This window comes from Oncorhynchus nerka, linkage group LG16 (assembly GCF_034236695.1).
Source record: "Oncorhynchus nerka isolate Pitt River linkage group LG16, Oner_Uvic_2.0, whole genome shotgun sequence".
NCBI lineage: Eukaryota > Metazoa > Chordata > Actinopteri > Salmoniformes > Salmonidae > Oncorhynchus > Oncorhynchus nerka.
In genome coordinates this window covers 31,154,287-31,181,014 of record NC_088411.1, presented here as the reverse complement: position 1 = coordinate 31,181,014, position 26,728 = coordinate 31,154,287, and the positions used below count along the sequence as shown (strand labels likewise).

Genomic DNA, 26,728 nt, shown 5'->3' with positions numbered 1-26,728 from the left:
ACTGTCATCTCAACACCTTAACCAAGACGCTTACCACCAAGTGCCTCAGCCTCTTGATAAGGTTGCTGTACTATGTTTTTACGAGGAGCACACATGATGCTAATGACAGAATTACCATGTCTTTCCGTCCTGACTCTCTTTCTCCTCAGGTGGAGAACCTGCTCCTGATAGTGATGCAGTCAGCCCACCTTGTGGCCCAGCGTAAGACCTTCCAGCAAAGTATGGACGAGCTGCTCACCCTAAGCAGGGAGCAAACCTCCAGCCAGCCCCTCATCGCCCGCTCCCTGGAGCAACTCAAGGTACCATCCACTATATTTATTCACTCTGATCATTTACTTTAAATGCTCTAAGTTTCCCTGAATTACAATTCATTTACTGTAGAAGATCCACTATTAAGCCCAAGTTTATTGAGCTGCTATTGGGGCCCGGGTGCAGTGCACAAGAGGACTTCAAATGTCACTTTTTTAATGTCACAAGTACAGTGAAATGCATTTCATACATGCTCTAAACCAACAATGCAGTGATCATTAACAGTGTAGCATTACAAGTAATTCAAGGTAGAATTAAAACACAGGAGAAATAGAAATAAGAGCACAAGGAAGTAATAAGCAAAATACAGGGTCAGTTCCAATACCACATTTACTTTGCACAAATGTCATGTTTATACTGCTGTGAAACCAAAAGTCATGCCCATGACTGTTGTCTCCTATACTTCCTCACATTGGAGGCCTGGTTTCAAAAGCTGTTAGCTTCCTCTCTTCTCAATAAGGCTTTTCCTGTGTGGCAAGGCTGTGGTTGAAGCAGCCCTCAAAGGGTTTCTTTCTTCTTTACTTGGAGAGGGAGTCGAGACCCCCACACGCACACACACTCACTATCTCCGTCTTTATCTCTTCCTCTTGCTCTCTCATTCCCTCTTCTTCACTCGCTCGTCTACCCCCCCCCCCCCACACACACACAGAACGAAGCCTTACAGCTCTGTAGAAAGATCAACACGGCCATTGACCGGGTGGAGTTCATGTTCACGTCAGAGTTTGAGGCCGAGGTGGAGGAATCTGAATCAGCCACGCTGCAGCAGTACTACAGAGAGGCCATGATCCAGGGATACAACTTCGCCTTCGAGGTTAGAGCTCAAGGGTTCTGGGTCGTTGGGGGTGGGCAGTATGATGAAGATGTTACCTAGCGATATCAATGTCGGCCAGGTTGCAGCAGTACTAGAGAAAAGCCAGGATCAAGGGATATAACTTCGCCTTCGAGGTCTGCAGGGGTTAGGTGTCAATGGTGGCTGTAGGGGTGGAGGGGAGCAGTGGGCTAACTAGCGATATTGGTTATATTAGTCGGCCATGATGCAACTATAGGTGACTGGTGGCCACATGGGGGTGGGGGGTTACTTTAGGTCGGCCTTTGGAGTCTTGCTTTAGGCCTGCAATATAAATATTTCCTCAGTAACCCTAGTGTTGTAAAAAGTATGGAAAAATAATTAAACTGTTTATGGGAATGATTGTAAAGCGGTCTGTCTTTCTAGACAGTGTTGCAACTGATAAATGTTCTGTCTTGGAGGGTTGTGTTAGTACAGTGGGAAGCTGTAAACTGGGGTTAACTGTCAGCAGATATCTGGTTAGACTAATGTCAACTTTACTGAGGAAGGCAGACAACCAAATACAATCCGTTCTATTGAGCATGCCACCAAAATTGGTAATCGCAAGAGTGGCTTGGTCCTCCTTGTGTTTTTGGCTGACCAGTCTAACACCGAAACCAGTTTAACCCCTAAACCAGAGTCCAACAGACTGCCATATTGTTCCTCACAGTAGCACCACGAGGAAGAGTGTCGTGGTTCTCCTTTTCTGATGTAGATGTTATACTGGTCAAGTGAAGAGCACCTTTAAATATACTTTTGTTCTCCGTAGTACCACAAGGAGGTGGTGCGTCTGATGTCGGGGGAGTTCCGTCAGCGGATTGGGGAATGCTATATCGCCTTCGCCAGGAAGTGGATGAATTACGTCCTCACCAAGTGTGAAAGTGGCCGGGGAACCAGACCCCGCTGGGCCACTCAAGGCTTTGATTTCCTCCAAGCCATTGAACCTGCCTTCATCTCTGCTTTACCAGAGGACGACTTCCTGGTAAAACCATACTACTTATTTGATTGATTACTTTATTGATTGATTTTGTATTTTGTGGAATGGTATTGTGATGATGGAAATCATTCCCTCTGCAGAATTTGCAAGCTCTGATGAATGAGTGCATTGGTCATGTGATCGGGAAGCCTCACAGCCCAGTCAGTGGCTTGTACCTAGGTAAGACCCTGGCTCATCTGAACAAATATGTGGTCCTGTGTGGCTCAGTTGGTAAGAGTGTGAAACTAGCAATGCCAAGGTTGTGGGTTCAATCTAAGCATGGATCACATGCACATAACAACAAATGTGTACTCACTGTTCTGTAAGTGGCTTTAGATTTAAGCTTCTGTTGGGTCTAAGTGGTAAACATGTCTGTGTAGAAATAGAACTGAAGTATGGATTTAGTCGGATAGCTTGGCCTTGTTGACCCTTTCTCTGTTCTCCACTCAGCCCCCAGGAACAGTCCTCGACCAGTGAAGGTCCCTCGTTGCCATAGCGACCCCCCCAACCCCCACCTGTTCATCCCCAATGCAGAGGGCTTCAGGTCGGTGGAAGTTCGTGGTTACAGTGAAGCACTAAGAACCATTTACAGTGGGGCAAAAAAGTATTTAGTCAGCCATCAATTGTGCAAGTTCTCCCACTTAAAAAGATGAGGCCTGTAATTTTCATCATAGGTACACTTCAACTATGACAGACAAAACGAGAAAAAAAAATCCAGAAAATCACATTGTAGGATTTTTAATGAATTTATTTGCAAATTATGGTGGAAAATAAGTATTTGGTCAATAACAACAGTTTCTCAATACTTTGTTATGTACCCGTTGTTGGCAATGACAGAGGTCAAACGTTTTCTGTAAGTCTTCACAAGGTTTTCACACACTGTTGCTGGTATTTTGGCCCATTCCTCCATGCAGATCTCTTCTAGAGCAGTGATGTTTTGGGGCTGTTGCTGGGCAACACGGACTTTCAACTCCCTCCAAAGATTTTCTATGGGGTTGAGATCTGGAGACTGGCTAGGCCACTCCAGGACCTTAAAATGCTTCTTACGGAGCCACTCCTTCGTTGCCCGGGCGGTGTGTTTGGGATCATCGTCATGCTGAAAGACCCAGCCACGTTTCATCTTCAATGCCCTTGCTGATGAAAGGAGGTTTTCACTCAAAATCTCACGATACATGGCCCCATTCATTCTTTCCTTTACACGGATCAGTCGTCCTGGTCCCTTTGCAGAAAAACAGCCCCAAAGCATGATGGTTCCACCCCCATGCTTCACAGTAGGTATGGTGTTCTTTGGATGCAACTCAGCATTCTTTGTCCTCCAAACACGACGAGTTGAGTTTTTACCAAAAAGTTATATTTTGGTTTCATCTGACCATATGACATTCTCCCAATCTTCTTCTGGATCATCCAAATGCTCTCTAGCAAACTTCAGACGGGCCTGGACATGTACTGGCTTAAGCAGGGGGACACGTCTGGCACTGCAGGATTTGAGTCCCTGGCGGCGTAGGGTGTTACTGATGGTAGGCTTTGTTACTTTGGTCCCAGCTCTCTGCAGGTCATTCACTAGGTCCCCCCGTGTGGTTCTGGGATTTTTGCTCACCGTTCTTGTGATAATTTTGACCCCACGGGGTGAGATCTTGCGTGGAGCCCCAGATCGAGGGAGATTATCAGTGATCTTGTATGTCTTCCATTTCCTAATAAATGCTCCCACAGTTGATTTCTTCAAACCAAGCTGCTTACTATTGCAGATTCAGTCTTCCCAGCCTGGTGCAGGTCTACAATTTTGTTTCTGGTGTCCTTTGACAGCTCTTTGGTCTTGGCCATAGTGGAGTTTGGAGTGTGACTGTTTGAGGTTGTGGACAGGTGTCTTTAATACAGGTGCCATTAATACAGGTAATGAGTGGAGGACAGAGGAGCCTCTTAAATTCATTAAAAATCCTACAATGTGATTTTCTGGATTTTTTTTTCTCATTTTGTCTGTCATAGTTGAAGTGTACCTACTATGAAAATTACAGGCCTCATCTTAAGTGGGAGAACTTGCACAATTGGCTGACTAAATACTTTTTGCCCCACTGTACCACTTATTATAATGTTGTTTTATAATGTGTGTAATGTATGTACAGTATGTTTTCCTGCATGTTCTAATATTCCTCATGTTCTCTGCTCTTGTACAGTAATTGATGGCTTTTAAATGTGTGTGTTATGTGTAACTTGTAACACATTTGGCTAGTAGGGATGGACATGAGTAATTGAGGACTCAAGTGCTTGAACAGATGTCAAAGCTTGATCTTCAACCAGAGATGTCATTTTTTTCAAATACTGTAAAACTATTTGGTGGAACGTGCTTTGTGGCTGCTTGAAAGGGCAAGTGAAGTGAAGTGAAACCCCCCAAAAATAGATTTATTCTTGAAGACCACGTTAATTTGCTTTGTGTTCCATTTGTAAATGTGCATTTGAAGGGGCACAACAAAAAAGATACCAAGCCAAGCATCATACCGTTCTTCTCCCTATAGTCCCTTTTCTCCCTCTTTCTTTCACTCAATTGCGTTCTGTCCACTCTCTATACACATGCATGCTGAGTGCACACACACGCTCCCGTTAGGCCTACTGAAATAAATGTCTATAAATGATGGGATACACAAGCTCCCGTTAGGCCTACAGAAATAAATGTCTCTAAATGATGGGATACACAAGCTCCCGTTAGGCCTACAGAAATAAATGTCTATAAATGATGGGATACACAAGCTCCCGTTAGGCCTACAGAAGTAAATGTCTATAAATGATGGGATACACAAGCTCCCGTTAGGCCTACAGGAATAAATGTCTATAAATGATGGGATACACAAGCTCCCGTTAGGCCTACAGAAATAAATGTCTATAAATGATGGGATACACAAGCTCCCGTTAGGCCTACAGAAGTAAATGTCTATAAATGATGGGATACACAAGCTCCCGTTAGGCCTACAGAAGTAAATGTCTCTAAATGATGGGATACACAAGCTCCCGTTAGGCCTACTGAAATAAATGTCTATTAAAAACATATCTAAATGATGGGATACACAAGCTCCCGTTAGGCCTACTGAAGTAAATGTCTATAAATGATGGGATACACAAGCTCCCGTTAGGCCTACAGAAGTAAATGTCTATAAATGATGGGATACACAAGCTCCCGTTAGGCCTACTGAAGTAAATGTCTATAAATGATGGGATACACAAGCTCCCGTTAGGCCTACAGAAGTAAATGTCTATAAATGATGGGATACACAAGCTCCCGTTAGGCCTACAGAAGTAAATGTCTATAAATGATGGGATACACAAGCTCCCGTTAGGCCTACAGAAGTAAATGTCTATAAATGATGGGATACACAAGCTCCCGTTAGGCCTACAGAAGTAAATGTCTCTAAATGATGGGATACACAAGCTCCCGTTAGGCCTACAGAAGTAAATGTCTCTAAATGATGGGAGACACAAGCTACTTTCCTTGCCAAATGACAACAGTTTTTTATCAACAAATGCAAAATGGACTGGTTGATTGAAGTAGGAAATATGTTCCATCAACGAGCTGCAGTTCTGGAGTAATTGTCCCTTTGTACCGCTTAAGGCTACTTTGTGAATTGCTGGTGCCATTTAGAGTTGGCTAGCCTAGCTATAACCACCTAAATCTACACAGGTTCCACAGTGAAAAGACACAAAAACATTTGTTTGATAATCGGTAAGCCCAGGCCTACTCGTAATTCACAGATGTCGTTGCCGTAATTCATCATAAAAAAATGATTCTCGCCATTTGAGAACCGTTTCAAATGATCACTCCTTTGAGAATAACTGTTCCAGACGCAAGATGCACATCCCTTCAAAGCGGCAAACGTTTTTTCACAATTGATTTTATTACATGTTTTTTGACTGTAAATTGGGCGTCTTGCCTGATAAGGGCTCGGGAAATAAGAGCTAAATTAACAGGTTCATATGTTTATGCAGATTGTGTTCCATGATACAACCAGTTGATATTCGTTTCAATAATTGAATCTTAAATGGCACTTGCTTGACTGAATTAGTCACCCCCAGACCTTTTCCACATTTTGTGCCTCTATTCTACACACAATACCACACAGTGAAATTTTGTTTTAAGAAATTTGTACCAAATAATACATTTTAATGCTGAAATGTTGAGTCAGTAAGTATTCAAACCCTTTGTTATTACAAGCTTAAATACGTTCAGGAGTAAAAATTTGCTTAAGACACAAGTTGCATGAACTCTGTATGCAATTATAGTGGTTAACCAGATTTGAATGATTACCCTGTCTCTGTACCCCACACATACAATTATGTATAGTTCCATAGTCGAGTAGTGAATTTCAAGCACATATTCAACCACAAAGACCAATGCCTCACAAAGAAGGGCACCTATTGGTAGATGGGTAAAAATAAAAGCAGTCACTGAATATCCCTTTTGAGCATGGAGAAGTTATTAATTACACTTTGGCTGCTGTATCAATACATCCAATCACTATACAGGGGTCCTTCCAAACTCCGTTTAATCACTGTGATAGGAGAAAACTGAAGATGGATGACTGTTGTAGTTACTCCACAATACTAACCTAGAGCGAGAAGGAACTCTGCACAGTGCGCTAAAGTAATACTGCAAAAAATGTGGCAAATTGCACTTTTTATGTTTGGGGAAAATCTACCATCACCGAGTACCACTTCATATTTTCAAGAATGGTGGTGGCTGCATCATGTTATGGATATGCTCTTCATCAGCAAGGACTAGGGAGGTTTTTGGGCTGACAAAAAGCAATGTAATAGAGCTAAGCACAAAGTCCTAGAGGAAAACCTGTTTGTCTGCTTTCCAGCAGACACTGGGAGACACATTCACCTTTCAGCAGGATAATAACCTAAAACTCTAGGCCAAATATACACTGGAGTTGCTTACCAAGACAACATCGAATGTTCCCGAGTGGCCTAGTTTGTTTTGACTTAAATCAGCTTGAACATCCATGGCAAGATTTCGAAATGGCTGTCTAGCAGTAATATGACTATCAACTTGAAGAGTTTAAAAAATAATAATGGGTAAATATGCAGTGCTAGAAGCATCACTGCAGACTGGTTCGTTCCCAGGCTGTGTCACAACCGGCTGCGATCGGTAGTCCCATAAGGCGGCGCACAATCGGCCTTCATTGAAAATAAGGATTTGTTCCTAACTGACTTGCCTAGTTAAATAAAATGTTTTGTGGATTGTAAAGAAGAATTAAATCAATTTTTATCCCAATTTGTAACACAACAAAATGTGGAAAAAGTTAAGGGGTGTGAATACTTTCTGAAGGCACTGTATATGGTGCAATTTAGCAATTAGTTATCTGTAATGGTTATGCTAAATTAGGCATTGTCTTGCACTGTTGGCATAGGAAGCACATTTCTTTCCAGTGCGGGCCTTGTGTTCTAAAAATATATATTTTTTTTTAGTATTTGAGAACTTGAAGAAAAGAAATCCTGCGACTATTCGTACAGTTAAAAAAATGTCAAATGCTCATTCCTATTCGCTAGAAAGGGTATTACACAGAGTGAGTGTGTGATTGCTTGTGTGTGTGTGTGCGTGCATTTGTGTTGAGAATGAGTGCCCCTGTATCTGACACAAACCCTCATCTCCAAGGCGCTTCCCAGAGATCCTCAGTGTGTTTTTGTCACCACCACAGCTCTAGGAGTCTCCCCTGCGACCTACGGACCCAGCTGTGTCTACCTACCGGCCCCCGCCCAGTCCCCGCCCCTCAGGCCCCAGGCCCTGCCCCCGGGGAACACTGCCCATCCAAAGCACCTGGGTCCACCCCCAATGACGTCAGGTAGCCCCAACCCCCCCCCCCTAAGTTTCAGTACTTACCAAGTACTACCAGGGTTTTGCGAATGTGCCCAGGTTTTCCCAGAAATCCTGTTTGTAGGATCCCGGAATCATGAGGGAATAAGCAAGCGGGGAATCCTCCAACCGGGTTCTCTGTAAGGACCACCCACTGTCAACCCAGGGCACCCCAGCAGCAGGCTGATATCCCATATCCCACTTCCAAAATATTCCACCGGAGGTTCAGGTGGTCATGCTCCCTGTGGTTTACCCTGCACCCCTGTCATGCCGTCTCTATTTGGAGCGAACCTTGAGTAGCATGTTCTGCATGCTCATCCAGATGTATTGGCTTTGGCCATTTTGTTTTGCCTATGACAGAAATCTGCATTGATTTGAAAAGACTGCTATTTAACACAATATGAAAACTACACTTTTTTTTATAAGGGCCATCCTTTAAAGGGATACTTCGCTCAAATGTGTTACCTAACTCTGAATGCAGTCTACGGATGTGGAGAGACCTTAATCCACACTTTTGTTTTGTCCACCTAGCCAGTGTCACACAACACAATACACATTTTCTCCAACTCTCTTAGTGTGAGAGATGGAAACACAACAGCATGCTAGCTACCTCATGGAGAGGAGAAAATAGGGCGAGATCAGGTTAGTGTTTTTTTTATCATGAATCTTGTTCTGGAGGCAGCTCTGCAGTGGTCACTAGCTGACACAGCCCAAAAGTCATCCATTCAGTTTTTAACCCTACTCCTAACAACACTGCTAACCTTAAATTAAGACAAAGCACTTTTTTTTGTTGTTAATGGATTTTTACAATGTAGACAATTTTGACTTTGCAGCTGGCCTAAGGGGAAATTGCTCAGTTCTGCCTCTAGGATGACACTCATGACAATAAACATCAACCTGCAGTGTGAGAGTTACTCTGCTATTAATCCACATTAATAGTGTGGCCTTGCTCTAAGCATCTGATGGCTCGCTCTTCATAATATTTTTCTCCTTTGGTGTCAGTCCTATTGGGATGAAAGCATGCGTTCTGACATCTGACCTGTCTGTGTTTGATCTTTTAAACCTTTAGTATGAAGGTCAGCTTTGATGGGCACATAGACATATCATCTAGGGTTCTATTTCTATGGTGGTGGGGTTGAGAGGTTTGGATGTAGAACACAGGAGGTTGGTGGCACCTTAGTTGGGGAGGATGGCCTTGTGGTAATGTCTGGAGAGGAATCTCTGGAATGGTATCAAATACATGGTTTCCATTGTGTGTCATTTCATTCACTGTTCTGGACATTATTATGAGCTGTATGTATGTCATGTTCCGCCAGCTCAGTAATCACAAACCTCCCTCTGAAAGCGAGAGGACTATCTTCATTAAGAAGACTTTACATTTTTGGGGGGACTGATATTGGTTGACCACTGGTCCCAGATCTGGATGAGCGGTCTCGCCACTATCATGGCATCACAATAACCATAGGAGGCACTAACTGATCTGGAACCAGCCTAGTCTGGGACCGGAGGGCTGTACTTCAAACCAGGATCAAGGAGTTAGGGGTTCAACTTGCCTAAATATTCTCATACACCTTTTACTGTTTTAGTAAGATAAGCTTGAAATGGGCATGGTTTAATGTTTAATTGATTCAACAAACGCATCTAAGCTTTCCTTTTTTTTATGAACCAGAAAATCAAGTTATTTCTGGTTGCTTATCAAAGTTAGCTTGCTAACTCATTGATTCTGCTTTGTAGTATACCCCTCTGATGCCTGACAACTCGGGTATATTGATTCCTTTGTAGTTGACCCTAGTTAAATTGTACTGCGCTTGCCTCTCCCTGTGCAGAGGGGCCAACCTCCACGAGAACGACAGGCTGTCGTCTGTAGCGGCCGAGCTGCAGTTCAAGTCTCTGAGCCGACACTCCAGTCCCACTGATGACAGGGAAGGTATTGAGTTGTTTAAAATATTGTCTTAATGTAACTGCATTCTGCATAATTGATGTAGTTCCGTCCTTGAGCTGTTCTTGTCTATTAATGTTCTGTATTATGTCATGTTTCATGCTAATGGGGATCCTAATAAAATACCAAATAGCATAATTCAGTCTATACGACTGAACAAGGATGAAATAAAATGTATCTGGATTGGAAAGTAGGAGTAGTCACTTAACCTGTGTATGGTTTTTCTAACTTGACATGGCTCCCATCTTGCTGCTTGTCTTGTCTATTCTCCTCGCTCTCACTCACTCCCACACATCAGAACCCTCCTATCCTAAGGGAGGAGACCCCAGCAGCACGGCCAGGAGAAGCTGGGAGCTCCGCACCTTCATCAGTCAATCAAAAGGTGAGAATTACTGCATTGTCGGAACTAGAAGCACAAGCATTTCGCTACACTCGCATTAACATCTGCTAACCATGTGTATGTGACAAATAAAATTTGATTTGATTTGATGAGGGGGGTAGAGAGGGGTTGCAAGTTCAAACCAAAAGTTGTGTCGGGATGACTGCTAGGTGCAATCTCCTGCCTTTGTGCCCTTGATCAAGGCACTTAACCTCTAAACCGCTCCAGAATAGAGTGGGTCTGTTCTATGCAATTCCCATTCCCCACCTTTACCCTAAGACAATTGAGAAAGTGTCCTGGTCTGTTTCTGTCTCTCCTTCCGAACACGGTATTCCATATCCCTCAGACACGGCAGCCAGGCAGAGCCCCATGGAAGCTGTACGTCGCTCCATACGCTCCTTCGAGGACAACCGCTACGCGGTCATGAAGCAGAGGAACATCATTGGCCAGGTGTGCCACACCCCCAAGTCTTACGACAACGTCATAAACGTCGGCCTCCGCAAGGTCACCTTCAAGTGGCAGAGGGGCAACAAGATAGGTATGTACTGTACACCCCATTGGCTCCCTATTCCCTTTATAGTGCACTACTTTTAGCCAGAGCCTCCACTGAACCCATCTCCCCGGAATGAAACCCTATCCTCTGTATTGCCTATGAGGCCCTAGCCAACAGTTATGCACAATAAAGGAAATATGTTGCCATTTCCGATTTTTCCCTGGAGTAGGCCCTGGTTTATGTCACTCCCATGGTGTTTGATCGCCTGTGACTTGTCTCCCTCTACAGGCGAGGGCCAGTATGGCAAGGTGTACACCTGCATCAATGTGGATACTGGAGAACTGATGGCTATGAAGGAGGTAGGTGGCCATGACCTCAAAGGCTTTTGTAGTGTTATGAATGTTGGTGCAAGAGTCTAGCAGCATATAACATGTGCGGGCTTACCTTTATTTATTATTAAAGGAGAAGGCCCTGAATTGAAGGTAATGTTTATTTTCCTGATCAGATCCGGTTCCAGCCGAATGACCATAAGACAATAAAGGAGACAGCAGATGAGTTGAAGATCTTTGAGGGCATCAAACACCCCAACCTGGTCCGCTACTTTGGTGTTGAGCTGCATCGGGTAAGAGCAGGGTTGAAATGAACACTTCTGTTTGGCGAGTAAATCTCAGAAGGCTATCTGCCACACTGGCGGGTAAATGTTTGTACCAAAATAGTAATGTAATAATATCTGGCATGATGGCTCGGAGGAAATTATGTTTGCCAGCCACAGACTGTCTCTAGTGCTCCTAGTTTCACTGTTTACCGCACGGTACATCAGCTACTCGACATCGCTCACTTGCCACGGGTCTGCTGCTAGCTACTGTTCATTAAATAGCTGTTATGTGGCGACATTTACCTGAAGTAAGCCAACCTTTGAAATGAAAACACGCAGACGAAAAGGACAAATCACATTAAAAAAGAACGTTTTGTGAAAAATGGAGGATTGGAGATCGTGGTTTCAAGAGGCTGGCTACAGTATGATGCTGAGGCGTTCTGTGTGTCACCAGTATGCTAAAGATAAAAGCAGAAACAACTCATTTGTCATCAAGAAATAAAACAATGAAGCTGGAGAACATTCGTGACCATGAACACAGCAAGTGTCACATTGCCTACGTGTCTGTGTTCCGGACTAAATCGTGTTCCGGACTAAATCGTGTCCCGGACTAAATCGTGTCCCGGAGCCTCTCCTCTTGACACCCTCTGTGACGGCGCTAATGGGAATGTCAGAGCAGACCAGCACGAAGATGAAGATACTGTTTAGGACTGTACATGCCATTGGCAAGAAGACGAGACCACTTTCTGACTTCAACTGGATGTGTGAGTAAGTGAAAATGTTGTTACTCTTGTAGCTTGACTAATACTTCTGTAGCTAGTTTTTTCAAGTCTATTTAGCAGATGTGGTCCAGTATTGTAGGTTATTTCTCAGCTCTTGATAAGCTTTGGTTCACATCCAAATAGTGTATAAATATCATAACATTATAGGCCTACTGACGCTGACATGGATCTCCATGCTTTCCTATGGCTCTGTTATATTCTATTTTAATGTTTGTCTCCAAATGCTGTTTACATTTTAAAGCATTGACACAATTGACTTTACCAGCCTTTATAGTGTTGATCCTGAAGTAAACAAAGGGTAGAAGGCTAATTTAGCACAATCATCTGCCAGCTATATTGGATAATATGGTTGTATATTTAACTATATAATTAATTTGATGTTTGATTTTTGCAGTTTAGATGAAAGACCAAGGAATCGCTGTGGGCTCAACATATAGAAACGAGAAGCAGGCCAAAGAGTTTATGCACCATATTGCAGAGGTGGAGAGAAACAACATCAGAGAGAATATGAAAAACACCACATTTCTCTCCATGTCAGATGGCTCCACAGACAGTTCTGTCATAAGGGCAAGATCGAGTCAAGTTTGTTGGCATCAAGTCGGTGGAGAAGGCAGACGTGGCACACATAAGCAACGCCATCGTGGAGGGAGTGTGTGATGAGTGGGGCCGTCAGTGCCATCGTGGAGGGAGTGTGTGATGAGTGGGGCCGTCAGTGCCATCGTGGAGGGAGTGTGATGAGTGGGGCCGTCAGTGCCATCGTGGAGGGTGTGATGAGTGGGGCCGTGTGATGAGGGAGTGGGAGTGGGGCCGTCAGTGCCATCGTGGAGGGAGTGTGTGATGAGTGGGGCGGTCTGTGCCATCGTGGAGGGAGTGTGGGAGTGGGGCCGTCAGTGCCATCGTGGAGGAGTGGGGCCGTCAGTGCCATCGTGGAGGGAGTGTGTGATGAGTGGGGCCGTCAGTGCCATCGTGGAGGGAGTGTGTGATGAGTGGGGCCGTCAGTGCCATCGTGGAGGGAGTGGGGCCGTCAGTGCCATCGTGGAGGGAGTGTGATGAGTGGGGCCGTCAGTGCCATCGTGGAGGGAGTGTGTGATGAGTGGGGCCGTCAGTGCCATCGTGGAGGGAGTGTGTGATGAGTGGGGCCGTCAGTGCCATCGTGGAGGGAGTGTGTGATGAGTGGGGCGGTCTGTGCCATCGTGGAGGGAGTGTGTGATGAGTGGGGCCGTCAGTGCCATCGTGGAGGGAGTGTGATGAGTGGGGCCGTCAGTGCCATCGTGGAGGGAGTGTGTGATGAGTGGGGCCGTCAGTGCCATCGTGGAGGGAGTGTGATGAGTGGGGCCGTCAGTGCCATCGTGGAGGGAGTGTGTGATGAGTGGGGCCGTCAGTGCCATCGTGGAGGGAGTGGGGCCGTCAGTGCCATCGTGGAGGGAGTGTGTGATGAGTGGGGCCGTCAGTGCCATCGTGGAGGGAGTGTGTGATGAGTGGGGCCGTCAGTGCCATCGTGGAGGGAGTGGGGCCGTCAGTGCCATCGTGGATGAGTGTGATGAGTGGGGCCGTCAGTGCCATCGTGGAGGGAGTGTGATGAGTGGGGCCAGTGCCATCGTGGAGGGAGTGTGTGATGAGTGGGGCGGTCAGTGCCATCGTGGAGGGAGTGTGTGATGAGTGGGGCCGTCAGTGCCATCGTGGAGGGAGTGTGTGATGAGTGGGGCGGTCTGTGCCATCGTGGAGGGAGTGTGAGGGGGCCGTCAGTGCCATCGTGGAGGGAGTGTGATGAGTGGGGCCGTCAGTGCCATCGTGGAGGGAGTGTGTGATGAGTGGGGCCGTCAGTGCCATCGTGGAGGGAGTGTGTGATGAGTGGGGCCGTCAGTGCCATCGTGGAGGGAGTGTGTGATGAGTGGGGCCGTCAGTGCCATCGTGGAGGGAGTGTGTGAGTGGGGCCGTCAGTGCCATCGTGGAGGGAGTGTGTGATGAGTGGGGCCGTCAGTGCCATCGTGGAGGGAGTGTGTGATGAGTGGGGCCGTCAGTGCCATCGTGGAGGGAGTGTGTGATGAGTGGGGCCGTCAGTGCCATCGTGGAGGGAGTGTGATGAGTGGGGCGGTCAGTGCCATCGTGGAGGGAGTGTGTGATGAGTGGGGGAGCAAGTTATTCGCTCTGGGAACAGAAGGAGCTGCTGTGATGACCGGAGCCAAGGATGGTGTGGTCATCCGGCTGAAGGGGGACAGGGCCATCATTGGCATCCACTGTATGGCACACCACCTTCAATTGACCTTTTCTGATGCCATCCGGTCCAACGTGATGTTTCAGAAAGTAGAATACCTCCCCAATGGGCTCTATACCAGCCCACTGAACAGTGAAAACCTGGTAAACAGCTTCCAGGCTCTTGGGGGCACACCACTGGTGCCCACCAGAATTGGCGGGACCCGATGGGTAGGACACCTATTGCGTGCACTGGACCACTTCCTGCGAGGTTACATGGGGTGTGTCCAGCACCTGGAACAGGTAGTGGCTCTAGATTGCTATGTTAAGTACTCCAAAAGTCATCCATATGTAATGTCCAGCACCTGGAACAGGTAGTGGCTCTAGATTGCTATGTTAAGTTCTCCAAAAGTCATCAATATGTAATGTCCAGCACCTGGAACAGGTAGTGGCTCTAGATTGCTATGTTAAGTACTCCCTCACGACGCCAGGACAGCGGAGTCAATCACCACCTTCCGGAGACACCTGAAACCCCACCTCTTTAAGGAATACCTAGGATAGGATAAAGTAATCCCTCTCACCCCCCCCCCCCCCCTTAAAATATTTAGATGCACTACTGTTCCACTGGATGTCATAAGGTGAATGCACCAATTTGTAAGTCGCTCTGGATAAGAGCGTCTGCTAAATGACTTAAATGTAAATGTAAGTACTCCAAAAGTCATCAATATGTAATGTCCAGCACCTGGAACAGGTAGTGGCTCTAGATTGCTATGTTAAGTTCTCCAAAAGTCATCAATATGTAATGTCCAGCACCTGGAACAGGTAGTGGCTCTAGATTGCTATGTTAAGTTCTCCAAAAGTCATCCATATGTAATGTCCAGCACCTGGAACAGGTAGTGGCTCTAGATTGCTATGTTAAGTTCTCCAAAAGTCATCAATATGTAATGTCCAGCACCTGGAACAGGTAGTGGCTCTAGATTGCTATGTTAAGTACTCCAAAAGTCATCAATATGTAATGTCCAGCACCTGGAACAGGTAGTGGCTCTAGATTGCTATGTTAAGTTCTCCAAAAGTCATCAATATGTAATGTCCAGCACCTGGAACAGGTAGTGGCTCTAGATTGCTATGTTAAGTACTCCAAAAGTCATCAATATGTAATGTCCAGCACCTGGAACAGGTAGTGGCTCTAGATTGCTATGTTAAGTTCTCCAAAAGTCATCAATATGTAATGTCCAGCACCTGGAACAGGTAGTGGCTCTAGATTGCTATGTTAAGTTCTCCAAAAGTCATCAATATGTAATGTCCTGTAAATAACAACAAACACTGTTACAATTGGTAACATCGTGTTTCAATGCTTTATGCACTGATAAAATGTCATGTCTAATTTAGTTGTTTTTTTTGGACAGCAATTGTCTATTTGTGTGTCTTTGAATCTGAAATGCATAAAGAACAATCTGCTGATGTCCAAAATGTCTGAGGTGTCCAGCAGTCCAAGGCCAGGAAATACTACAGTCCTACGAGAGAGGCTGTTGTCTGCTTCTGTGGCTTCCTGCATGACACACTAACACACCATAGCAACCTGTCTGCCTGTCTGCAGAGGTTCACCATCACCATAGCAACCTGTCTGCCTGTCTGCAGAGGTTCACCATCACCACAGCAGCCTGTCTGCAGAGGTTCACCACAGCAGCCTGTCTGCAGAGGTTCACCACAGCAGCCTGTCTGCAGAGGTTCACCACAGCAGCCTGTCTGCAGAGGTTCACCACAGCAGCCTGTCTGCAGAGGTTCACCACAGCAGCCTGTCTGCAGAGGTTCACCACAGCAGCCTGTCTGCAGAGGTTCACCACAGCAGCCTGTCTGCAGAGGTTCACCACAGCAGCCTGTCTGCAGAGGTTCACCACAGCAGCCTGTCTGCAGAGGTTCACCACAGCAGCCTGTCTGCAGAGGTTCACCACAGCAGCCTGTCTGCAGAGGTTCACCACAGCAGCCTGTCTGCAGAGGTTCACCACAGCAGCCTGTCTGCAGAGGTTCACCACAGCAGCCTGTCTGCAGAGGTTCACCACAGCAGCCTGTCTGCAGAGGTTCACCACAGCAGCCTGTCTGCAGAGGTTCACCACAGCAGCCTGTCTGCAGAGGTTCACCACAGCAGCCTGTCTGCAGAGGTTCACCACAGCAGCCTGTCTGCAGAGGTTCACCACAGCAGCCTGTCTGCAGAGGTTCACCACAGCAGCCTGTCTGCAGAGGTTCACCACAGCAGCCTGTCTGCAGAGGTTCACCACAGCAGCCTGTCTGCAGAGGTTCACCACAGCAGCCTGTCTGCAGAGGTTCACCACAGCAGCCTGTCTGCAGAGGTTCACCACAGCAGCCTGTCTGCAGCTCCTTGTGCTCAACACAGGCATTACTTAAGTACAAAACCAGGTATGTTTAGTTAAGCTGCAATAAGAACTACTTACCTTAAGAGAGGAAAATTCTGAAAGGATGGTAAGATGAGCCTGTTATCGTCAGAGAAGGGCCCATGATGAAGGCCACAATGACCAACAGAGATGAGGGAATTTTGCTGGTCAGAGGTGAGAGCAAGACCCTCGTTACATCACAGGACAAAATACTTGACACGCTAGTGGAGAGTATGACTGACAGGTTCCAGGACACCAGTGTAGGGGTCCTGTGTGCCACCAAGCTGGTCAGCTTCACCAGTGTAGGGGTCCTGTGTGCCACCAAGCTGGTCAGCTTCACTAGTGTAGGGGTCCTGTGTGCCACCAAGCTGGTCAGCTTCACCAGTGTATGGGGTCCTGTGTGCCACCAAGCTGGTCAGCTTCACCAGTGTAGGGGTCCTGTGTGCCACCAAGCTGGTCAGCTTCACCAGTGTAGGGGTCCTGTGTGCCACCAAGCTGGTCAGCTTCACCAGTGTATGGGGTCCTGTGTGCCACCAAGCTGGTCAGCTTCACCAGTGTATGGGGTCCTGTGTGCCACCAAGCTGGTCAGCTTCACCAGTGTAGGGGTCCTGTGTGCCACCAAGCTGGTCAGCTTCACCAGTGTAGTGGTCCTGTGTGCCACCAAGCTGGTCAGCTTCACCAACTGCCCAGAGTCGGGAGATTAAGCAGCAGGTTACTTTGTTTTGTATTACAGGGTGGTTGGGTTCAGGTACAAATGTTTTAAGTTTGAGAATTAAAACTGCATTGTGCTTGTTGTAATGCATACAATTATTCTATATTTTGGAGACACTGGACACCCTGGTGAACCACTTCTTGTCCTGGAGACCTCTGGTATCCATGTTGAAAGGATCCCTGACCAGTGGACTGTCCTGAAAGTGCTGATGTACCAAGAGCCCCAGTCCCCTGCAGAAGATGTCCTGGTTTGGGGTCAACAGTAGCCATCAGCAGTCCTGCCCTGATTAGCTGGCATTGGTTGTCCTGGTCCCGTCCTTCCCTGCCTCCACAGCTGAATGTGAAAGAGGTTTTAATACCATGAAACAGGTGAAAACCGATTGGCGGTCCAACCTAAAGTCTGATACAATGTCAGATCTTATGGTCCAGCTGTCCTTTCTAGAGATCAGGGAGTATGATCCGATAAAAGCTGTGATGCTGTGGCACCAGGACTCTGTCAGGAGTAGGAGGCCAGACTTCATGGACCGTGCAAAAGAGGGTGATTGTAGTAGAGAGGGAGGAGTCTGAGGTTTAAGTTTATTTAAATGATTAAGCATCTGATAGGTTTACAAAACCTTCAAATGTACTGTTATGTTTGATCCTTAAGTACATTTAATAGCAAATACTTCAGTAGAATTTTGAGTTCAAGACTTAAGTTGTATTTAAATGTGCTCTACAAATAAACTTGACTTGATTAACCGTTGATCAATATATTAAAATAATTTTGTTTCAAATTTTGCTCTGGTCTCTTAAGTTTGTATTCAACATAACTTATTATCTCAGTGAAATGTACATGTGACACAAAAAGGCAATTCATTATTTTGGCCGGTTAAAACATATGCTTGGCAGGTGAGCCAAAAAGTTATTTTCTTGAGACTGGGTAAGCGCATGCATGTATGGGTTACAAAATTCTAGTTCAAGGTTCCCCGAATTAAGAGGGAATCCTACAACCAGAATTTCTGAAAAGCCAGCGAACTTTGGGAAAATTTCAAAGTTCAGTTCAATTTCAGTTAGTCTGTGTAAGAATGAGATGAAACCATGTATGAATGGGCTTTATCATCAGTTTGGATGTATGCATTAACTGTATACGTGCTACATAAATGGTATTTGTCTGATTGTGTGTGTCCCCACCAGGAGGAGATGTACATCTTCATGGAGTACTGTGATGAAGGGACCCTGGAGGAGGTGTCCAGGCTTGGCCTACAGGAACACGTCATCAGGCTGTACAGCAAACAGACCACCACGGCCATCAACGTGCTCCACGAACACGGCATTGTGCACCGAGACATCAAGGGTCAGTTAGCAGTCAGCACCTCTCTCTGGAGGAGACGTCTCTTTCTCTCTAGCATACTGTTGGTCTAGTCAAATCAAATTTAGTTTCACATGCTTTGTAAACAACAGGTGTAGACTAACAGTGAAATGCTTACGGTCCCTTCCCAACAATGCAGAGGGAAATAATAGTAGCAGTAATGAACAGCCGCAGCATATGTGATGAGTCAGTTGGTGCAGAAAGGGCCAATGCAGAAGATCTGAAGGTAACTATTTAGTAGTCTCATGGCTTGGTAGTAGAAGCTGTTCAGGGTCCTGATGGTTCCAGACTTGTTGCATCAGTACCACTTGCTGTGCGGTAGCAGAGAGAGGTTAGAGATTTTTAGGGCCTTCCTCTGACACCGCGTAGTATAGATGTCCTAGATGGCAGGGAGCTCGGCCCGAGTGATGTACTGGGCCATGCGCACTACCCTCGTTAGTGCCATGCAGTCGGATGCCAAGCAGTTGCCATGCCAAGCGGTGATGCAGCCGGTCAAGATGCTTTCAGGGGTGCAGCTAAAAACCTTTGATCTGAGGGCCCATGCCAAATCTTTTCAGCCTCCTGGGATCCTTAATGATGTGCACACCAATAAACTTGAAGTTCTCGACCCACTCCACTACAGCCCGTCTGGATTGTGGCGTTCTCGCCACTCCGTTTCCTGTAGTCCACAATCTGTGGATCTCCTTTGTCTTGCTGACCTTGAGGGAGAGGATTTGTCCTGGCACCGCACTGCCAGGTCACCGACTTCCCTATAGAGACTGTCTCATCTGTGATCAGGCCAACCAGCGTCATATAGTCGGTGAATTTAATGATGGTGTTGGAGTCATGCGTGGCCACGCAGTCTTGGGTGAACAGAGAGTACAGGAGGGGACTGAGCATGCACCCCAGAGGCCCCCGTGTTGAGGGTCAGCATGGCGGATGTGTTGCTTACTTTCACTACCTGGGGGCGGCCCTTCAGGAAGTCCAGGATTCAGTTGCAGAGGGAGGTGTTCAGTCCCAGGGCCCTTAGCTTAGTGATGAGCTTTGAGGGCACTATGGTGTTGAACGCTGAGCTGTAGTCAATGAACAGCATTTGCACGTAGGTGTTTCTTTTGTCCATGTGGAAAAGGAAATGTGGAGTGCAATAGAGATTGCATCATCTGTGGATCTGTTGGGGCAGTATGCAAATTGGAGTCCAGGGTGTCTGGGATGGCGGTGTTGTGTGCCATGACCAGCCTTTCAAAGCATTTCATGGCTACAGATGTGAGTGCTATGGTCTCTGTCTCTCAAGTCAATGGCAGGGCTATGCCAGGCACCTTATTAATCAGGTCATGTATTTTAGCATCAGTGAAATTGGCTGGGGGTTTAAAGCTATCATAATTCTTTGTTACCGTTCCCCCTCTCTACCATAGGAGCCAACATCTTCCTGACGTCGTCCGGCCTGATCAAGCTGGGGGACTTTGGCTGCTCTGTGAAGCTGAACAACGCACAGACCATGCCCGGAGAGGTTAACAGCACCATGGGCACGGCAGGTGAGGGAGCCACATAAATCAAATAGTACTTCCGTTTTAAATGTCCATCTTCCTGATAACGTCTGACAACCTACCTCTTCACAAAAAAAAGTATATTTTTGGGGGCCAGAGGGGGTGTGGTATAAGGCCAATATACCACGGCTATGGGCTGTTCTTAGACAAAACCAACATGCCGTATTGCTATTTTAAACTGGTTCCCAATGTAATTAGAGCAGTAAAAATAAATGTGTTGATATACCACCGCTGTCAGCCAATAAACATTCAATGCTCAAACCACCCAGTTTATAATGATTAATATACAAACACCCTTGCCTTCCTTGCACTAACACCTGCACTTTGCTGACAGCAGCTTTGACTTACTATGACTGATAAGTAATATGGTCGGTCCATGCTATCCAGGGTCCTTGGGACCTCACTAACCCATTTTTTAAATTGGCATTTAAAATATTTAGTGTTCGGGTAAAGCTGGGAGTTGTTGTTTAGGTTAGAGACGTCTTGAGGACCCTGGATAGCATTGACCGTGTTAATGTGCTTGTTCTCACCTAGCTAACTGTAATTAACTAACTGTAAGTCGCTCTGGAAAAGAGCTTAAATCGGGTTCTGAAGGCCAGATCTCCAAATATATATTTGTTTGAATTATTACCTTGAACATGAGCCTGGAAGTCTCACGGGGATATTGGTATCCACAGCAATCCACCAGGTAAATATTTTTCAACTCAATACTTCTTGTTCCCCCAAAATTACAGAAATGCACTGTACTTTAAGCTTAAACTTAAGTTTGTTCTCTGCCTCATTTTTTTTTTTTTAGAATTGCAGGATACTAGCTTTATCTGCAACAACAACAACAAACTCTGCCCATGACAAAATATTGTAGAATTACAGGAAATTAGCTTGAAATGTTCTCTCCAATGCCAAGAGGCGGGCCTTTAAAATGTTTCTTCTCAGGGCTCGAGACCTATGCTTGAGACTTGATTCGTCCAGCCATGCACTGCCGAAGTAAAACTCCTTGTATGCTATTTTTATTTTACTCAAGTTGTGTTCTGATTATAAGGGGGTCCCTGAAGAAGTTTCACCTGTGTAAATTACTCAAATTTAAATGTGATGTCACCACCCGTTGGCACCAGCAGGGTCACTATTTCTCTTCTGATGAAAGTACTCACAAGAGTAAATGAGTAAATGTGAGTTTACAAAAGCCTGGGTCATTTGTTTTCATAGTGAGTCTGTGGCCATCCCTGTGAGTCTGTGGCCATCCCTGTGCTCCTTTGTCATTGTTGTATCTCCCTGCTGTACAGTTGTCAATGTCTACTCAAGAATGGAGAATGTCATGTTTTCTGTGCATTGGTAAGTTCAAAAGATCATTGCTTGCCTAGTTGAGTTAACCTGCTGTTTTCCTACTCTCTTAATCAGCATATATGGCACCTGAGGTCATTACCAGGGCAAAGGGCGAAGGCCATGGACGAGCAGCTGACATCTGGAGTCTGGGATGTGTCCTCATAGAGATGGTGACTGGGAAAGTAAGAATGCACACACACACTCTCTCTTCTGCACTCAAGGGGAACTTTGAGCTGATATTTAACCACAATGGTCCTCATACCATCCATCTTGTTTCCCCCCTTGGTTCTAGCATATCTACTACTTCTACCACTACTACGATCACCACTACCACTACTACGATCACCACTACTACTACTACTACGATCACCACTACTACTACGATCACTACTACTACTACTACTACGATCACCACTACTACTACTACTACGATCACCACTACTACTACTACTACGATCACCACTACTACTACGATCACTACTACTACTACTACTACTACGATCACCACTACTACTACTACTACTACGATCACCACTACTACTACGATCACTACTACTACTACTACTACGATCACCACTACCACTACTACTACTACGATCACCACTACCACTACTACTACTACGATCACCACTACTACTACTACTACGATCACTACTACTACTACGATCACCACTACCACTACTACTACGATCACCACTACCACTACTACTACTACTACTACTACTACGATCACTACTACTACTACTACTACGATCACCACTACTACTACGATCACCACTACTACTACGATCACCACTACTACTACGATCACCACTACCACTACTACGATCACCACTACCACTACTACTACTACGATCACCACTACCACTACTACTACGATCACCACTACTACTACTACGATCACCACTACTACTACTACGATCACCACTACTACTACTACGATCACCACTACTACTACTACGATCACCACTACTACTACTACGATCACCACTACTACTACTACGATCACCACTACTACTACTACTATCACCACTACTACTACTACTACGATCACCACTACTACTACTACTACGATCACCACTACTACTACTACTACGATCACCACTACTACTACTACTACGACCACCACTACTACTACTACTACGACCACCACTACTGCTGCTGCCACTACTGCTACTGCTATTACTGCTGCTGCTGCCACTACTACTACTACTGCTGCTGCTGCCACTACTACTACTGCTGCTGCCGCTGCTACTACTGCTGCTACTATTGCTGCTGCTGCCACTACTACTGCTGCTGCTGCCACTACTACTACTGCTGCTATCACTACTACTACTGCTGTTATCACTACTACTGCTGCTGCCACTACTACTACTGCTGCTATCACTACTACTGCTACTACTACTGCTGCTGCCACTACTACTACTACTGCTGCTGCCACTACTACTACTACTGCTGCTGCTGCCACTACTACTACTGCTGCTGCCACTACTACTACTGCTGCTATCACTACTACTGCTGCTGCTGCTATCACTACTACTGCTGCTATCACTACTGCTGCTGCTGCTATCACTACTACTGCTGCTGCTGCTATCACTACTACTGCTGCTGCTGCTGCTATCACTACTACTACTACTGCTGCTGCTATCACTACTACTGCTCCTGCTGCTATCACTACTGCTCCTGCTGCTATCACTACTACTATCACTACTACTGCTCCTGCTGCTATCACTACTACTATCACTACTACTGCTGCTGCTGCTATCACTACTACTTCTGCTGCTGCTATCACTGCTGCTGCTGCTATCACTACTACTGCTGCTGCTATCACTGCTGCTGCTGCTATCACTGCTGCTGCTGCTATCACTGCTGCTGCTGCTATCACTACTACTGCTGCTATCACTACTACTACTGCTGCTGCTATCACTACTACTACTACTGCTGCTGCTATCACTACTACTGCTGCTGCTGCTATCACTACTACTGCTCCTGCTGCTATCACTACTACTACTGCTGCTACTGCTATCACTACTACTGCTATCACTACTACTACTACTGCTGCTGCTATCACTACTACTGCTGCTGCTGCTATCACTACTACTGCTGCTGCTGCTATCACTACTACTGCTGCTGCTGCTATCACTACTACTGCTGCTGCTGCTATCACTACTACTGCTGCTGCTGCTATCACTACTACTGCTGCTGCTGCTATCACTACTACTGCTGCTGCTGCTATCACTACTACTACTGCTGCTGCTATCACTACTACTACTGCTGCTGCTATCACTACTACTACTGCTGCTGCTATCACTACTACTACTGCTGCTGCTATCACTACTACTGCTCCTGCTGCTATCACTACTACTACTGCTGCTGCTGCTATCACTACTACTACTGCTATCACTACTACTACTACTGCTGCTATCACACTACTACTGCTGCTGCTATCACTACTACTACTGCTGCTGCTATCACTACTACTGCTGCTGCTGCTATCACTACTACTGCTGCTGCTGCTGCTATCACTACTACTACTGCTGCTGCTGCTATCACTACTACTACTGCTATCACTACTACTACTACTGCTGCTGCTGCTGCTATCACTACTACTGCTACTGCTATCACTACTGCTGCTGCTGCTGCTATCACTACTACTGCTGCTGCTGCTATCACTACTACTGCTGCTGCTGCTGCTATCACTACTACTACTACTGCTGCTGCTGCTATCACTACTACTACTGCTGCTGCTGCTATCACTACTACTACTGCTGCTGCTGCTATCACTACTACTACTGCTGCTGCTGCTATCACTACTACTACTACTGCTGCTGCTGCTATCACTACTACTACTACTGCTGCTGCTGCTATCACTACTGCTGCTGCTGCTATCACTACTGCTGCTATCACTACTACTACTACTGCTGCTGCTGCTATCACTACTACTACTACTGCTGCTGCTGCTATCACTACTGCTGCTGCTGCTGCTATCACTACTGCTGCTGCTGCTATCGCTACTGCTGCTGCTGCTGCTATCACTACTACTACTGCTGCGGCTGCTGCTATCACTACTACTACTGCTGCGGCTGCTGCTATCACTACTACTACTGCTGCGGCTGCTGCTATCACTACTGCGGCTGCTGCTATCACTACTACTACTATCACTACTGCGGCTGCTGCTATCACTACTACTACTGCTGCGGCTGCTGCTATCACTACTACTACTGCTGCGGCTGCTGCTATCACTACTACTGCGGCTGCTGCTATCACTACTACTACTGCTGCTGCTATCACTACTACTACTGCTGCTGCTATCACTACTACTACTGCTGCTGCTATCACTACTACTACTGCTGCTGCTATCACTACTACTACTGCTGCTGCTATCACTACTACTACTGCTGCTATCACTATTACTGCTGCTGCTATCACTACTACTGCTGCTGCTATCACTACTACTGCTGCGGCTATCACTACTACTGCTGCGGCTATCACTACTGCTGCTGCGGCTATCACTACTGCTGCTGCGGCTATCACTACTGCGGCTGCTGCTATCACTACTGCGGCTGCTGCTATCACTACTGCTGCTGCGGCTGCTGCTATCACTGCTACTGCGGCTGCTGCTATCACTGCTACTGCTGCTGCTGCTATCACTGCTACTGCTGCTGCTATCACTACTACTGCTGCTATCACTACTACTATCACTACTGCTGCTGCTGCTATCACTACTACTACTGCTGCTGCTATCACTTACTGCTGCTGCTATCACTACCTGCTGCTGCTGCTATCACTACCTGCTGCTGCTGCTATCACTACCTGCTGCTGCTGCTGCTATCACTACCTGCTGCTGCTGCTGCTATCACTACCTGCTGCTGCTATCACTACCTGCTGCTGCTGCTATCACTACCTGCTGCTGCTGCCATCACTACCTGCTGCTGCTGCCATCACTACCTGCTGCTGCTGCCATCACTACCTGCTGCTGCTGCCATCACTACCTGCTGCTGCTGCCATCACTACCTGCTGCTGCTGCCATCACTACCTGCTGCTGCTGCCATCACTACCTGCTGCTGCTGCCATCACTACCTGCTGCTGCTATCACTACCTGCTGCTGCTGCCATCACTACCTGCTGCTGCTGCCATCACTACCTGCTGCTGCTGCCATCACTACCTGCTGCTGCTGCCATCACTACCTGCTGCTGCTGCCATCACTACCTGCTGCTGCTGCCATCACTACCTGCTGCTGCTGCTATCACTACCTGCTGCTGCTGCCATCACTACCTGCTGCTGCTGCCATCACTTACTGCTGCTGCTGCCATCACTGCTGCTGCTGCTACTGCTGCTACTGCTATCACTGCTACTACTACTACTACTGCTAGCACTACTGCTACTGCCGCTATCACTACTTAACTCGGCAAAAAACTAAATGTCCACTTTTCAAGACCCTGTCTTTCAAAGATGATTCGTAAAAAATCCAAATAACTTCAGACCTTCATCATTGTAAAGGGTTTAAACCCTGTTTCCCATGCTTGTTCATTGAACCATAAACATTTAACGACCTTTCCACAGGTGCATGTTCATTAAGACACTAACAGCTTACAGGCGGTAGGCATTTAAGGTCACAGTTTTGAAAACTTAGGACACTAAAGAGGCCTTGCTGACTCAGATAAACACCAAAATAAAGATGCCCAGGATGCTCATTTGCATGAAAGTGCTCATGAACGTGCCTTAGGCATGCTGCAAGGAGGCAATAAATTGCCATGTCCGTACTGTGAGACGCCTAAGACAGCGCTACAGGGAGACAGGACCACGTTTAACAACACCTGCACAGGATCGGTACATCATGGCAACAACTGCCCGAGTTACACCAGGAACGCACAATCCCTCCATCGGTGCTCAGACTATCCGCAATAGGCTGTGAGGCTGGACTGAAGGCTTGTAGGTCTGTTGTAAGGCAGGTCCTCACCAGACATCACCGGCAACAACGTTGCCTATGGGCACAAACCCACCGTCGCAGGACCAGACAGGATTGGCAAAAAGTGCTCTTCACTGACGAGTCGCGGTTTTGTCTCACCATGGGAGATGGTTGGATTCGTGTTTATCATTGA

The 26,728-nt window shown here is 46.4% G+C and overlaps 1 protein-coding gene across 3 annotated transcripts in view; it reads left to right on the top strand.

The window, feature by feature from the left end:
• LOC115144388 (mitogen-activated protein kinase kinase kinase 4-like) overlaps positions 1–26,728 on the top strand; it is a 101,220-nt gene that overhangs the window by 68,911 nt on the left and 5,581 nt on the right. For 2 of the 3 annotated variants that reach the window (XM_029685397.2, XM_029685399.2), the window contains exons 13-26: positions 150–299; positions 959–1,120; positions 1,905–2,117; positions 2,213–2,291; positions 2,562–2,655; positions 7,799–7,942; positions 9,780–9,880; positions 10,191–10,274; positions 10,618–10,809; positions 11,053–11,123; positions 11,270–11,386; positions 18,609–18,768; positions 20,175–20,294; positions 21,702–21,808. In XM_029685397.2, coding sequence (XP_029541257.2) covers positions 150–299; positions 959–1,120; positions 1,905–2,117; positions 2,213–2,291; positions 2,562–2,655; positions 7,799–7,942; positions 9,780–9,880; positions 10,191–10,274; positions 10,618–10,809; positions 11,053–11,123; positions 11,270–11,386; positions 18,609–18,768; positions 20,175–20,294; positions 21,702–21,808 — 1,794 coding nt within the window. The remainder of the gene's footprint in view (positions 1–149; positions 300–958; positions 1,121–1,904; positions 2,118–2,212; positions 2,292–2,561; positions 2,656–7,798; positions 7,943–9,779; positions 9,881–10,190; positions 10,275–10,617; positions 10,810–11,052; positions 11,124–11,269; positions 11,387–18,608; positions 18,769–20,174; positions 20,295–21,701; positions 21,809–26,728) is intronic. The other variant, XM_029685398.2, reaches the window with a different exon arrangement.